Source organism: Solanum pennellii, chromosome 6 (assembly GCF_001406875.1).
Source record: "Solanum pennellii chromosome 6, SPENNV200".
In the NCBI taxonomy this organism is placed as follows: domain Eukaryota; kingdom Viridiplantae; phylum Streptophyta; class Magnoliopsida; order Solanales; family Solanaceae; genus Solanum; species Solanum pennellii.
The window spans coordinates 51,815,909-51,832,651 of NC_028642.1; the positions used below are offsets into that span (position 1 = coordinate 51,815,909).

The window sequence follows — 16,743 nt, forward strand, 5'->3', positions numbered from 1 at the left end:
AGAGCCTGTGAAATTTGATGTTCTCTTGAGAAAGAACCTTTGGTGTGCTAGATATATACATTCTACGGACTTTTTCTGTGAAGCTTAAAGGAATAGAATTTCATCTGTTACTTAGTCTTTGTTTTCTCGTTGTCAAGGGACAGACGAGTCTTTATTCCTTCTACCTGTCTTGGCAGATCAATCATGACTTATCCCAAATATTTGTTGTTGAGAACAGCTTTTGACCTTTGTAGTTTCACTTTGCTCATTTTCATGTTTTGTGATTTTTGTTTCTCATTTTGTTCCTATATGACTTATGTTTTAATAGTTGGGATTTGCACCCGCATTGATTGATTTGATCATTTGAGGGCAATTAAACCTGTATTCATGTGGTTTATTTGTATCCATGTGCTTCCCTCAGGGTTGCGGAAAACCTCATGAACTGCCAGGGAAAGAGATGGAGTGTGACACCAAGATTGTAGACGAACTAAGTCGAAGTGTTGAGGCAGCTGGCACTGAAATGGTTGATAATTTCCCGAAACTTATTGCAATTTGTAAGTATAGCCATTCATTGCTTGAAGCTTCTCTAGTGCATCAAGAAGCTACTGACTAGCATGCTATCATATACTTCTGAACGCAGCTCCACAGGGAATCTCTGAAATTGCTTGTGATGGTGAAGTGGATCGTTTGAGTGTTGCTCAGCTCTACAATAAGGTGAATATTCTGCTCGCGTACATATCTCAGGATTTAAGCTTATATGCACGTGTATCCCATCTTTTTTTTTAATAAATTCGTTAGAATGATTAAAATTTTATGGAGACATGTGTGTAATGATTAGTACAAAAATGCAACAATCTCAAAAAAATGTTACGATAATGTAATCTTTTCATAGAAAATTAAATTAAAGAAGAATGATAGAGAGAAAATATAAAAAATAAACATAGAAGGAAAAGACAACATACAATAATCTTTGCATACCAAATTTATTTTGTACAACCATACCTTAACTCCAAAAAATCGAAGAAATAAATTTCAGAGCAGTGTCAAATGATACATAATTATATAAAAGATGAGTTGCATACTAAGTTTATTTTGGACAATCATACCTACTCCAAAATGAAAAGGAAAAACTTAAATCATAAGCTAACATAAAAAAGATCTAAAGAAATATATATGTCATATCTTATACTTCTAAACTTAACACTTGAACTATATTGTAAGAAAACTTCTCCCTTTAATTTCATAATGAAGCTATCTGTTATTTTCTTTAGTTAGTTTTAGACGATATGTATCTATATCATTATCTAGGAAGAAGAAAAGAGACCGGTAGATGATGGAAAATACATGAATATGATTATATCAGCCATCAGGAACAATTTACTGATATTTAGTTGTCTTTTCACCTACCAAACTAATAGAGCACATTGAATCATAATACATAAAATTTATTTTAGTTTCAAAATTCAAAAGAGTCATGAATTGGAAGAGTCATTTATTATTAAAGTGAAGTTGTTGAACTTCATATTCCATCATTTTGTAATTAAAATATTAGTATTTAATAAATTAATTAATTTTATTTTTATTTAGTGAAATGGCAAAATGGTAATCCAACTTTGAATATTGGAGCTTCCCACTTATAATAATATATATGATATATGATGATATATGATATGATGATAAGTAGTAAAGAATAGCCTATGCAGTGCACGGGCCCATTCCCAATGAAATTTTTTTGAATAAGATTGAAGAAAGAGTACTTTTTCCTAAAATTTACTCTTACTACCTGCTTGAATATCTCATATTTTTCTGAAGAGAAATTGACAATTTCCAATCAAAATATATTCTGCTTTTACTCACAATAGAGAAACTTATTAAAGAAGAAGCTGACGTTATGAAATGGCGAGAGATAGCCAACTTTAAGGTCAAGACTAAATGAACTTCCCATTCTAATTTCTAATTTAAGAGAACATGTATATTGGTTATTATTATAATTTATAATGTAAAAAAACATCATTTTACCATTGCATTTACAAATATTTCTGTTGTGCAATAACTGGATTAGGGTTCCGTAGATAAAACCAATGCAAGAAATTGAAAGCATGTTGAGTTTATACAGACATCAAACTGACAACAATCAATTTTGAAATTCAGTTGAAAGCAAAGCCAAATTTAAACTGATATCAAAGATTGAATGTGTAGAAGACAATGAAAATGTGAGGCTACATAGTTTTAAAATATGGAACAGAAGTTGGGAAAGAAATGGAGTTATTAAATATAAAAAAATTGCCAATATTTGAACACCTAATTAATGATCTCATAGGCTAGAAAATGTAGAATGTTATATGAATAAATTATGTGTACTTCGCTTTTATGTGTATTATTTCCCTGTGATATTTCATTCATATTTATTTAATCGGAACACTATTATAACTTCAAATACGTAAGTTCTATTATTACTCATGGCAAAACTAAAAATTGAGCATAAAATAATGCAGTAAAGAATCAAATCAATGGACACAAGGAAACCTGCAAAAAGTTAACCTATTACAGCTTAAGCCTATAGGCTGAAAGACAGAAAAATTCCATGGCAGTAGATATTTGAAGTATCAGCAGATATAAAATCTAATCTATGATGCATAACAGAAACATTAGGCCGAAGCATGTCCCTACTTGCATTTCTTTTTGCATATGGGACAAAATAGTCGATACATGTAGAACTGTAAGGTGCAGCTACAACAACTCATATCTTTAATCAATGCATATTTGCCGGAATACGAGATAAAACATATTTTCACAGCAAGGGTTGTGAAGTAGGTGTTTTGTGCTTTATTTTTTTTGGTTTTGCAGATGTGCAAGGCACTTTCTGACTATGGTGAAGATTCATTTAATGCAGTAGCAAGTCAGCCAGCTAGTCTGGCGTTAAAAAGGAACCTCCTACCACTGGAGGCCTTTTTCCAAGAGATGAAACGAGTACTTTCTTCCGCGCATCAGAATCCTGGTAATGTTCCAGGGAGTGAACTTCATGAAGATTGGAAGCCCGAAGGTGGGAAACCCTCTCCAGTGCCATCATTTCTAAGGGATGTTAGGCTTCACAGTGCTGAGGAAAAACATGACAATTTTCCAACAGGTACAGAATTTGTGTCCGAGGGTACTAGCAATTTAAGGACAACAGAAAGCAATATATCCCATGACATTAGCCCTTCGGAGATTCCTGGAGAGGAGATAAAACACTGCAGTTTAAACGGAGATACTGATATAGAGATGGTGGAGAAGCAGGATGATACTGATGTTAGCACCACCAATGTTGTGATGGATATAGCAGAATGAAACTGTTTTTAGGGGCGTTCCACTTGCTGACTGAAAGTAGATTCTGTACGGAAATGACATCTCCTAGAAACCATTATAGAATGACTACACGAGAGCGACTGTTTTCCTTTTTTCTTGTTTGTGTTTTCCACTCGTCAAGTACTCCCTTTGAAACGCGAAAACATACTTTACTAACCTGCATAAGCAAAAGCGATAACATCTTGATTGATTGATCGAATCAAAGTATGAAAAAAGTGATCACAAGTCTGTAGGGATAGATGCAGGGCAAGTGTTCATTTGTACTGGACTCATTTTCCTGTAAGCATCCCATGTATATGTAGGGATAGATGCAGGGCAAGTGTTCATTTGTGCTGGGCTCATTTTCCTGTAAGCATCCCATGTATATGTAAGGGACCATACTGTGAAATTGTAACTTTAATCTACTGACAACATGCCACATATAAATGGACATGTTGTAAAATTGTAACTTCAGTATTTTTCACCTTAGCGTAAGGTGAGTCACTATCTAATTTCTTTCAAATATTTTACTGTATTTTTAATCAATATGAAATTTCGTACTTGTCGAATAAAAAGTTCTCTGCTTTTCTTGAAATTTAACATCCATAGCTATATTCATGAGTGAAGTATAATTGGATAACCATCTCTTTTATTGAATTTTCCATCCTTATAATAAAAAAATTGGTAGGTGGAAATTACATGAAAATTTGGTTAAAATACTCTTAAATATGGTTCGCTTTGAGTTTTTAGCCAATGGGAGTAGGATCTGTTTTTGTCCTCTAGAGATCATCTCAAGCATCTTTAATCCTTCAAGTTTGCTAAATGGAATACTTTTTAATTTTTTATTTCTAATTTGGCGTGCGTTATCTGTATTAAAGCTTGACTAATTTAGATTTTCGCATACATTGCTCCCTGCCATCTTTGTTTAAGGGGATAACAACTTTATCCACCTATACCATATCCTTTGTTAGTATACTGAAACGCCTTTAGTTTAACTAACATAACTGACTTAAAAACTTACGTGACTATAAAAAAGTACTATCAAAAGTACAATAAAAATCAATAGATATTTAGACGTGTCAAAAAAAAAATCGGTCCTTGAATAGTTTGTTTTGCGTCAATATTGAGAAAATAAAAAATGAAAAATTGAACTATTTAATCCCTTTTAATAAGAAATTAATCTAATTCAATCGATTGTTTAAAATAATTAGAATCAGAGCAATCGAGTGTCACCGTTATTCAATCAATTTATTCCATTTTTTTAATAGTCATCATTAGTTTTTAAATCCATTATTATGCTTAATCTACTCTCCACTAAAAATGCTCCATTTATCAATCTTAAAAAAATTTAAAAAATGTGCAAGTTTACATATTTAAAGGACAATTTGGCTAAAAAATCGGTTAGTTTTGACGGCTCTATCTCCACTCACCCCCCACCAAACGCACGCTGTACCCTATTGTTTCCTCCAAATTTCAATTCCCTTATTCTTCTTCTTCTTCTTCTTCTCTCCATTTTGCAGAGAAAGGGATTCTAGAATCTTCCATTTCTGCAATTCTTCTTCGATCCTCCTTGCTCTCTTTCTCATGGATCCTCCTACCTCTTGGGATTCCTTGCGAAAGCAGGTAACAACATTCATTCATCATTTCAGATCGAATTTCTGTTTTTAATTTTACGTTAACAATGATTTAGATGAGTTTTCTATTTGTGCTTGTTGACTGTGTCAATCTTCTCTGTTTCGTTCCAACTTGTATAACATTTCTCCAAGGAAAATTGTGTTTTGTCGGTGTGCAGTTTTCCAGAATTTTGGATGATGATACATGAATTTGAGTGATGAAATTGAATAGATCTATGGGGGCTGGGATAGGTTTTGTGATCCTGTAGTTACGGAGGGAGATTTAGAGGTAGAACTGCTAGGTATTTTTTTTGCGATCTGACTATACTCTACCAGAATCAAAAGGTGCAATGACCCGAACAGCCAGAATTACTGTGAATATATACCCTGGAATCATTCTAGGAAGCAGCATCGATAGGATTAGATTTTGGTTTTTAAGTTGTTCTGTTTCATTGGGTTGCTGGTTAGGATATGTAAACTTCATGATGTAATGCTGCTCTCTCTAAAAGGGAAGCATGTACTTATTGGTCCAGCTCGTGTATTAATTCCCCCCGTAGATGTAGTTTTTTATTGCATAAGTTTTGCTAGAGAAGCATAGGGGAGATAGTTTGGTGTAATGCAATTATTGCAGATCATATTTCTTTTTACTATTGAGGGTTAATCTTAGAATTAACCATAATGGTGTCTCTTCTTTCTTTCCATTAGAGTGGAATTTAAGAAGAGTTTCCATTAGAGTGGAACCTAAAAAGAGTGATACAAATTGTTCTATATTTTGTTGACAATCTGGACTATGACTACTTATATTGGCGCTTGGTTATGTGATTGAACAGGACCGTATCAATAGTTATGTAAGTGGTTTTGACTGAAAGTTGATTGATTTTCGTCCAAATCCTTGCTACTAGAGGCCTGAAATATTGCATATGAAAATGAATGAGAAAGGTACAACTCAAGTTTTGGGATACTTGACAAATTAGCTTTGTCAATGATTTGCACATGAAGCTGTTCCCCTTATTGTACTTGTAAGACCTTATCACAGAAAGCATGATCATTTCGCACGATCCAAGTATACCTTTTAATATATGCTTTCATGCCAAAGCATATGCTGTTATTACAGCCAAAACAAATTTTCCAATGCTGAGTCTTTCATTGTGAAACTTCGTTGTATCATACTCTGACACTCATGTTATCATTTTAAATTTGAAACTAATCTGCACTGGGATATCCCTTGGTATAATGAGTAACTATTGATTTCAAAAAATAGTGGGCATAAGGAGTAATCAGCTCCAACGATTGAAATATTTGACAAAACTATCTGCCAAATGGAAAATAATCTATCAGCAGCCTTTCATTTCTTGAAAATTTAATTTTTCGTTCTTCTTATTCAGGCATTTCGATGCTCTTTTCTCCGCCCCTCTTCTCTTCCCCCTTTTTGTAAGCTATCAATATTCCTTTTTGACCCACAATGCATTTGGTCCTTCTTAGATAATTGTACTATACAGATTTGATAGGACTACATAAAATAGGATGACACACTTGAAGCCATGCAAAATTGGGTTTTTTATCTGCTAAAATGTTCCTGGTTTTGCCACAGGTTTATTTAGTTATCAGGGCCATTGTTAATTAAGAATTTGTGAAGGGATAGGATGAGCTTGGTTTTTGGAGGTGATATAGTCAAGCAGAGTCTCAAGGATGAAGGTCTGGGAGTCCTAGCTTTGCCAACTTATATTAGCTTTTAAGCCATTAGGAGACCATATCACTTAAAGAAAACCGAATCTGAGCAGTTTTGATTGGAACTTCTAGCATGTGTAAAGATGAGTTTCTCACTTTTCTTTTGGGGGTTCAGAATTTATATTCTGAGTTTCTTGGTTGCAATTTGAAGAAAGCATTTTATGAGTATTCGAAAGTTTGTGCTAGGTTGAAGTGGTCTCTCTTTAGAATTTAGTGCTTAATGTAGGAGCCTTGAAAAACCATTTTTCTTGCTTAGTCTTAGCATAGTTGTTCGTTTGAGCTTATGATAAGATTGCGTGAAGAGTTCTCTATTGGTATGGAATTGGCTAGAATCATGACAAACAGTTTGCATGTGGTAGGGATAACTTTTAGTTGATCCTCTTTTCTTTTGCTTGATTCAGCTTAGGTTCACATTGGACAATTGATCTTGTCTGTCATGTGGTGAAGCGTCTGTTGAAATCTCACGTTAATTTCTTCTTTTCTCCCCTCATATATATTGAAAAATTCTTATGTGGGTTTTACATATCCAACTAGGCAAGGAAGCTTGAAGCTCAGCTGGATGAGCAGATGCATTTGTATCGTAGATTTGTTTCAAACAAAAGTGGTAATGCTAATGATCATGATCTTGAATCTAGTATAGATCAGCTGCTCAAGCAACTTCAACAAGTAAATTCACAAATGCAAGGATGGGTTTCATCGGGAGGATCTGAGATCTTCTCTCATACACTGACTCGCCATCAAGAAATTCTTCAAGATCTTTTTCAGGTACTTCAAAATTATTTTTTCCCGCTTGATCTTGACGTAACTCTATTTTACACAGATTCTGCAACTACAAGCCATGGATATTTTGTAGTAATGGAAATATGTGCCAAGCAAAATGCTAATGCCTTGTTGCATAGGCCTATGGTTCAAAGGCAATGGTAGTAGAATATAAAATGTATGATAGATTTACACATGAGTTTGAAACCTCGCTCTTGCATCAGATCTGATATTTAAGTAGAGAATGGTACAAGGGCTAGCCCACTATTCCCGAGTTTCTAAGCTGAAGCAACTAATTTCTTAGTCATCACAAAAAAAAAAATAAAAAATAATGGCTTACTAGATGCTCAGCATTGGTTGTGAAGCTAGACCTTTTTTTGTGGTATGTTGGGGAAGCTTGATATTCGGAGTTCCTAAGACAAACATTCCCTTGAAAATTAGTTTTATGTTTAATGGGGTCTATTCACCTTATAGTTATTCTTGAACCACTGACAGGGGTCCTTGTCACTTGTCAGTATTGTCATGGCTATCAGCACCCATTACAACTATTGAACTAATAAAGAGTATGGGCTCTATGTTGTATGATCATGTAGAAAGCTGAAGGGCCAAATAAGTCCAAGATGAACTTTGATAAGTGGAGGAATTTGCTGAACATGCTAAGTTTGATGAGATCCAAAATTCATAACAAGGTCGTTGAGAATCAGTTTTATTCACAGTGAGGACTAAGGGGAAGAATGAGTTTTATGCTTTTAGAATCATCTCTTGACAATTTCTTGTTCTAGCAAATTGTCTGAGTATGGAGTAAACTCTTTAGTTGTGTGAAGAACAGTTGCAACTAACCAACGAGTCTGTGGGTAAATGATGATTTGGAATGCAGTAACTTCTTTAATTGTGTTGCTGAGAACAGTTGGAATTAACAGAGATCAGTGATTTCATTGCCAAAGTAAACCAGGGTAGCCTGAACAGTGAAAATTTTCAAGTATGATATGCAATTTTGGTAATGGGAATCAGTGAAAATCTGATCATGGAATCATACTTTTTAAAGAGATGCATGTGTCATCAGACAACTCCCAAATATTTAATAGCAGTTTGTTTCCATGTCCCAATGGACAATTTCTGATATTTATAATAGCATGATTAGTAAAACATCCTCTTATCAAATAAGGTAATGATACTTGAAAAACTTTCTTGTTGGACTGCAGGAGTTTAATCGGATCCGTTCAAGTTACAGAGCCAAGAAAGAGCATGCTTCATTGCTTGAAGATTTTAGAGAGTTCGACCGAACCAGGTTAGATCTGGAAGATGGTAGTGGGTCTCATGACCAAGCACTCCTTAACGAACGTGCTACTCTCCATAGGACTACTGGACAGGTAAAAAATATAAAGTTCCTTTGATATATTGATGTTGGTTAACTTTCCTTGTCATGTGAAGAAAATTCCACCACTAGTTATGATGTTGGATCCGTCTTTTCATATGTGAAAGTATTTCTCAAACACTTGGAGCTGCCTTAAAAACTTACTTTTGTTTCTTGCTTCTCTTTCAATGCGGATCTCTTGCTTTCCTCATATTATAGTTGGGGTGATGTGCCAAACATGAGATATATACATTTAAATAAAGTAAAAGTTTAAGACTTGATCAGTGTAATATATGTTAATCTTAAAATGAATGTGCAGTCGTTATGGACTTGAAACCAAAACAATATGCAACTATATACATAGCTTCAAAACTTGCAACCAAACTATTACGCTTAATGTTTTTTGAGTAACAGCTGTAAAGGAAGGAAAAACTATAAGAGTGCAAAGCTCTGTCTAGATGGCCACAGATTTTCCATGGACATTGTAATTTTTAAGAGTACTTATTTTATTGTAGTAATCAGGTGCTGCTCTATCTGTTAGTTTTATAGCCGTGTGTATTGTTGTATTTAATTGCCGACTCTTGATAATATATCAGAAGATATTACTGACTTCTTGATATAGATGGATGGTGTGATTTCTCAAGCTCAAGAAACAATAAAGACACTTATGTTTCAAAGATCAACATTTGGTGGCATTAATTCAAAACTCAGCAATATCAGCAGTCGCCTCCCAACGGTGAGTAAACTATGTTATAAGCACCCTATTTTTTTTCAATTCAATTTCTAGAGCTGAGCTGAAGCAGGAGAAATTAAATTTTCATTCTAAATAGTGATGACATTTGCCACGAGCTGCTTCACTGATCTGATCAAGATGAGTCATCTCTTTACTGGTTGTTTGAGTATTTTATCCTTCCAAGTGTCCTCAAGGGGATTGCTTGGTATTGAGGCTTAGGAGCACCAACCTGGAGATTCAGTTTGGATCCCACGCAGAATACCAAATACATTTTGGTGAACAGATTTACTTGAGTAATAGGTCCCCACTTATTAATTAGAGTTACTTGCAAGTTAATCCAGACATCACTGCCATAAAGAAAAAAGGGGGAAGGTTCAAAGTTGTCCTTGTACTATGTGTAATTTCTTAATTTTGCACTTTGTTAGACTTCTGGTCCATTTATACCCTTCTCGATTAACTCATCGTTTCGTATTTTCCATCACCGTTAATGTAGCTTCAAAGTGAATTTGATGGATTCTAATACGTGTTCTACACGTCTAAATGCTTGAGAAAAAGCATGTCCAAATTTAACCCTCAACTTTTGACTATGGTTGAAAAGGTGCCCCTCAGGTTGGAGATCTGGTAGAGGTCAAGAGCAAAATAAGACTTTTTCCTCTGTGGGGTGATATAAGACAGTTTAATAGAGGACACACTTGCTCAATGGTTAGTACATGGGCAAATTTGACCATTTTCCCAAGGTAAAATAAAATTAGATAATTAAAAAGGAATATGATCGTCAATGTAAAGTACTTTGAGATCTTGTATTTTTGTATGTTACCTTTCTCAAAAAAAAAAATCTTATATTTTTGTGCCGTAGAGGTGTCTGTAGACTTCTGCAAGTTCTAGATTATTTGAGAGAACAGTGATCCTGTAAGTGGGATACTTTTTCGCCTTTTCTTTTAGAAACACTTCTTTAGATCTTTCTTTTATTATTATAGAAGTAGTAGCTTCTTTTAGTCATAGAAGATCTAGTGAAGTACCAAAGCTAAACAGGGCCTGCGCCCAGGTGGGGACGTCTGCCCCCTCTCTCTTATAAAGAGTGCCAGTGAGATCACATTGTTACATATTTGTGGAAAACTTCTGTTACATATGGGATCTATATCCTTTTTTCTTATTTGCTCTTTCTCAATTTTGCAGGTTAACCATATTCTTTCAGCAATAAAGAAGAAAAAGTCTATGGATACGATCATTCTTTCATTAGTTGCCTCTGTATGCATGTTTCTCATTTTGGTTTACTGGATGACGAAATGAGACAGTAATTAATTGGACTCCTGATGGAGCTTTGAGCACCATCTTTGCTTGTTTGTATCTTTTTGTATATTCACCAGTGAATTTTGTGACTCTTCATTTTTATACATGTAAGAAGGTATCTTGAATTGGTTTTGATGCACGCGGTTGCTATGCCAATCCAAGTATCAACATGATTTAGAATCCGTCGTTTTTGGGGCGTGAAAGTGAGAATATTCAGTAGAGGACAGAGTAGATGGTGTAAACTAATATGAAAACCAGTTGATCTGCAAATTCTATGTAATGTATTATGAGACCAAAATCACCAAATTACTGGAATCTAAGTGCAAGGATTCTGCCATCACACCATCCACAAGCATTCCAAAGTCTTCATTACATAAATATTTCATGTATCAAAATTCTGTCATTTCTTACAAAAGCCATGTATATCAAATTTGGTTTCCATCTGACTTATCTAGTCAGTTATTTTTCACGTCTGACAAAGTCCATCAAGTCAAACACAGGTTGCATACATTCCAACTATCTTCCGGGGCATACGAAGATTCTTTCACAACTTGGGGTGTTAATTTACCTACTAAAATATCACCCGTCTCTACCCAAGATCCCAGCATAACAATTCCTTTTTTGTCTAAATTGCGGAGTAAATGGGCTTCTAAATGTGGTATTTCATTAGTTACTTTTTCGGAAGAAGGTCATGACAATGTTTGATAATCGAAGTAATTACGACAACTAGTATGGAACAATAAAAACTGCAATGAAATAATCAACATACGTCAATTATCAGAATGAATGAAGTTCTACTGTAAATGAAGTTCTACTGTAAATCATCGGTAGACTATAAGTAAATGATATCCACAGGAATGTGTGGACATTCAATTAGTCTTTTATCTGATAAGTGTGTGAACAAGACCACCTGCTCGAGTTCTTCTGAAACTAAGAAATGAGCTAACAACAAACTAACTATATTGAATATATATTGGATTACAGAAGCATGTATTGAATTTGATGACAAATAAAAATTTCTGATAGAAATTGTAATATTTAGTAAAGTAGAATTTGATGTATTACAAGACGTGATGATCCTACATGGTGGTTCTTAATAGTTGATTAATTTGTCTCCATGCCTATTTTATCCTTGTACAATTTAAATCTAAACCAACAAATATTAGGTCTTTTTTAGTTTACATCAATTAAATAAAATAAAATTATATAATAATATCAATAAAGGCTATCCTTTTTTTTCTCTACAAATTATTGGCATAATTTATTTCATCAAACCAATATATTTATCAACAACATTATTCGATTTTCAGTACGACGACTCTACCTTGTTTATAAACGAATTAAGAAGCTAGGGTTTATCAAGTTATGGAAATACGTTATAAATTTGTTACATAAATAATACTGCTCATATAACAAAAAAAATTACAATTTAAGCGAAGTCTTCAAGTCCAAGTAATTTCAACAAACTTTTAGGAAACCCACTTAGTTATAACTTTTATGTAATGGTAATATTTGGAAACTTTAGTAGAGTTTAAAATAAGTCAAAATAGGATAAAAAATTAGGTATTCTACAAATTATTCTCATTAGTATGTACAATATCATATTTGCACATCTAATTTGCTTAAAACTAAGATCACTAAGAGAATGTAAAGAAAGACTCGGAGAGATTTGGAAGAAGGCTTTTTATTGCTTACAAGTTGGATGGTTATTCTCAAGCTTGGATGCCTTGCAAATAAATGACACCCCTATTTAATTATAGTACCTTTTAAGGACCTAAGTGTAAATATTATTAACTTTATAAGTCCCACTTTAGTCCCTCTCTAGAAAAGTCTAAACATTCTAGGAATTTCTAAACCTTTCCAAAAATATCTAAGTTATTCTAGAGAATTCTAAGGAATTCCTAGCCTTCTTGATTAATATAAAAGGTTCTAGAGTTTTCCGCAAACCTCTCCACAACTCTACACCCTTCAGCCCCCATCCGGATGCAAAATTTAATTGTCATGTGGCGGGACACGACACATTTCTTACTTTCTAATGGCGGGATTATTATGGAAGAGAGGCACAACTCTAGGTCAAGGTGGATTCAGTGTCGTTTCGTTAGCTTCTACCTCCAGCGCACTATTTCGTGGTTTTACTCTTCCCTCTCTAATTGTTGTCAAGTATTGCAACTACAATGCTTCTCAATCATTGAAAGAAGAAGTTGAAATCCTCCGAATGTTCAAACATTCTCCTCACATTGTTCACTGTTTCGGAGCTAATGTCTCTTTTGAAGATAACGTCAATCTTTACAACTTATTACTCGAGTATGCTTCCGGAGGAAGCCTTGCTGATCGTCTTCAGAACTGCAATTCACTGTCGGAGTTTGAAGTTAAGAAACACACGAAGAATGTACTTATAGGGCTCAATTGTATACACAATAAAGGAATTATTCACTGCGATATCAAACCTGGAAATATTCTCCTTGTAGGCGGGGACAAAACTGCCAAGATTGCTGATTTCGGGCTCTCCATGACCTTGGAACAGGGCATGAATCAAAAACAGGGAATTATCAGGGGAACAGAAAGGTATATGGCACCTGAGTCCGTGATTAACACTGAGTATACCCCAAAAGTTGATATTTGGGCTCTTGGTTGTACTGTCTATGAGCTGATTACGGGGACACCGCAATGGGAAGACGCAGATGGTGATGATGTGTTGCACAAAATCGAGTTTGAGGAACCAAAGTTTCAGAATCCAAAGTTGTCAACTGAGGCTAGAAATTTTCTGGAAAAATGTCTTGTGAAGAATCCGAGCACGCGTTGGACTGCAGACATGCTCTTGAACCATACATTTCTGCAGAATTTATCCAAAGTAGCCAACACAGCGAAGACAAGGAAGAAGAAAATTGATTCAATGTCCTTTCTACACCAACCAATCCAGAAGATAACATTCAAGATCGGCCATCATAAATTCTCGAGGCAATTGCTGGATCCGAAGCCCCTTCTAGACAAACCAATCAAGAAGATAAAAATCAAGATCGGCAATCATAAATTCGTGAGGTACTTGACAGATCTGAAGGAAGTAGAGAATGAAACTTGTGGAAGGGCACTGAGTACTGACAATAGATAGATACATAATAAAAAGTTATTTGTATATATATAGAGAAGTATGTATGGGTTTGATCCCTCTTTAGGATTTCTATTTGGGGTATGTAGGCAACGTGTGACGAAGATGATCTCACGTGCAGCCCCTTATCAGTTTAATAAAAAAAAGTTGTATAGTTGATCAACATTCTTTATAAAGAAAGGCGAGTTGTTATATCTGTGTTGCAAACTTGAGCTTGTTATTATGATTGAATTGATAGGTTAGAAATCTATGGTTTCCTTATTATTATGACTCATCTGTTGTGCTTTTCCATATCTGTGTCCTCTCTTTTGTGACCAATTTAAAAACAATGTTTTACCTATCAAGTACTACTGGTTTTGGGGAGTGTTATCTTGACTCACGTGAATTTTATTATCATGCTTGAAGCTTCTCTTGAGTGCTCTTCCGTGGAAAAAAAATGGAAATTGCAGTTAGATATTTCATATGGGAAGTGTAAGAAACTAACTCATAGTAAGGATATCCGAATGACTATTATATACTTTCTGCATACAACCATACATATGTAAAACCACCACACTTCTTAAATCTTTTGTACTAATCAATATTGCAGATCTAGACCATCAAAAGAGAGACAAGCTCGAGCTTATTTGCTCGATCCCTTGCAGCCATCTACTCAGCATGTCACTATATAGACATTATATATATAAACTCTCGATTCATCTGCAAAAATAACTTATACACCTTCATAAGTCTTCACCATAACGAAACTCATGATGCAGTTCACCAGTTTGTTTGTAGACATTTTTGGGACAGAGGAACCTCTATGTATGATTTTACTCTCGGATTTTTCCCAAGTAAATAGTCCATCTGCAATTTTTTGATTGAAACAGCCAAGTAAATTCAAGTGAAGAGAATTAATGGTTGTGGGACTCTGCTAATTCAAGAGGGCCCCTGAGAAAGAGAAAATTAAAGTTTAATATCAACACTACATAGACACAAATCAATCTTGCAAGAAAATTAATTTTGTCATCAATATGATCAACTAATGCTGATACTTATGCTAAACAAACACATTATTCCTAAATTAAAGCTTAATATCAACACTAGATGGACACAAATCGATTTTGCAAGAAAATTAACTTTGTCATCAATAAGATCAACTAGTGTTGGTACTTACGCTAAACAAACACTCAATATACACAAAAATTTAGGCATAATACATAATGTGCCCTTTAACTTGGCTTCAAATCACATTTATGTCCTTCAACTTTGGATGTGCACAAATAGACACTTAAACTTGTATAAAGTTGAACAAATAGACACATATGTCATACATGTCATTTTTTGTCCTACATGGTGTCCTACGTATATTGTGTCATGTGAGACTTATGTGTTTATTTATTTAAAAGTTGGATAGTTTAAGTGTCTGTTTGTGCATTGTGAAAGTTGGAGGTCAAAGTTAAAATTTGAAGCCAAGTTTAGGGTCTAATATATGTATTATACCAAAATATTATCACAAAATTATATCTAAGTATCAATACTAGATGGACACAAGCACATTATTGAAAACAATTGTACTTTAGAAATTTAGTAGCACCACTCTTATCTCCTACTTTGATGAAAGAAGCAAAATAGTCTTGTATCAACTTTTTTAGATGTTGAACTTCCTCAGTTGCCTAGCACGAGAAGTTCTAAAATTAGTTAAATATAAATTTCAAATCCNTATATATATATATATATATATATATATATATATATATTATTATTATTAGGGCAACTTTCACATATAGCAAATATGAAATTCACATTTGTATGCTATAGCAAAGTTTACATAATTGCACTCCATTGCAAACATATATATGTATAATTTGCTATACATATACAATTGAAGCGAATTGTATAAAAAAATGTATAAAATGAAAAAGAGAAAGAGACGGAGACTTGAGCAGAGAATTGTATAAAACGAAGTATATAAAACGAATTGTATAATTATAAGTGTATAGGACCATTATATATAATTTGAATTTGTATAAAACGAGAAAGGGAGAAAGGAAAAAGAGACTTGGGCAGGGAATATACAATTGAATCGAATTGTATAAAAAAAGAAAGAAAGAAATTCTATACAATTTAAATTTGTATAAAACAAGAAAGAGAGAAAGACAAAAGAGACTTGGGCAGGAAAGTACTTTTATTGTATAGTTATAAGTGTACAAAACGGAGATATATGTATTTGCATGTGTACATATAATTTTCTCTCGCTTTATACAATTAGAAACTCAAATTATACAATTCTATTGTATAAAGCGAGAGAGGCGAGCGAAGGAAGCGAGCGAGAGAGGCGAGCGAAGGAAGCGAACGAGAGGGAGAGTGGCGGCAAGAATATGAGGGAGAGAGGGACTGGCAAACAGTTTGCTATGGAATACAAATAAATCAAACGGTAGCTATTATATTTATTTTATATTATTAGTTTGTCTATACTATTATTCCTTATTATCATATATTATTATAAGTGGGAAGCTCCAAAGTAGAAAAGTTGAATTACAATTTTACCCTTATGCTAAATTCAAATGTTATTAAATAAATTATTAATTAAATAGTAAATAGTAGAATATTTTTATTTAATTGGTATACACATATGAGTAAATTAAATAGAACAAAAATTGAAAATAAGAGTTATCCCTTTGAATAGATACATGTATGTGTTTCATCTTCCAAATTAATTTATATTTTTAATTAATATTTGTCTTTAATTTGTAATAATACTTGACCTATCAACTTTGTAAGTGAATCTTCATATTCCAAAACTATATTTTTTCCCTATAAATACAAATCTTTCTATGAAAATTTTCTAATAGTATTTTCATAGAAAGATTTATAC

At 33.8% G+C, this 16,743-nt stretch overlaps 3 protein-coding genes across 6 annotated transcripts in view; all 3 read left to right on the forward strand.

Moving 5' to 3' along the window:
• Positions 1-3,862, forward strand: part of LOC107023146 (CHD3-type chromatin-remodeling factor PICKLE) — a 52,139-nt gene extending 48,277 nt beyond the window's left edge. For 2 of the 4 annotated variants that reach the window (XM_015223728.2, XM_015223727.2), the window contains exons 29-31: positions 401-533; positions 620-693; positions 2,827-3,862. In XM_015223728.2, the coding sequence (XP_015079214.1) occupies positions 401-533; positions 620-693; positions 2,827-3,306 (687 nt within the window). In that variant the 3' untranslated portion in view covers positions 3,307-3,862. The remainder of the gene's footprint in view (positions 1-400; positions 534-619; positions 694-2,826) is intronic. The other 2 variants (XM_015223729.2, XM_015223731.2) reach the window with 2 other exon arrangements.
• Positions 3,863-4,707: 845 nt separating this feature from the next.
• On the forward strand, positions 4,708-11,120 carry LOC107021090 (Golgi SNAP receptor complex member 1-1). The gene is made up of 5 exons (XM_015221683.2): positions 4,708-4,926; positions 7,179-7,409; positions 8,606-8,773; positions 9,380-9,493; positions 10,667-11,120. The coding sequence occupies exons 1-5, from the start codon at positions 4,888-4,890 to the stop codon at positions 10,778-10,780; spliced, it is 666 nt and encodes a 221-aa protein (XP_015077169.1). The 5' UTR covers positions 4,708-4,887; the 3' UTR covers positions 10,781-11,120.
• A 1,519-nt stretch (positions 11,121-12,639) lies between these two features.
• Positions 12,640-14,080, forward strand: LOC107022883 (mitogen-activated protein kinase kinase kinase 18-like). Its single transcript, XM_015223460.2, has one exon. The coding sequence runs from the start codon at positions 12,816-12,818 to the stop codon at positions 13,887-13,889; it is 1,074 nt and encodes a 357-aa protein (XP_015078946.1). The 5' UTR covers positions 12,640-12,815; the 3' UTR covers positions 13,890-14,080.
• The last annotated feature ends 2,663 nt before the right edge of the window (positions 14,081-16,743 follow it).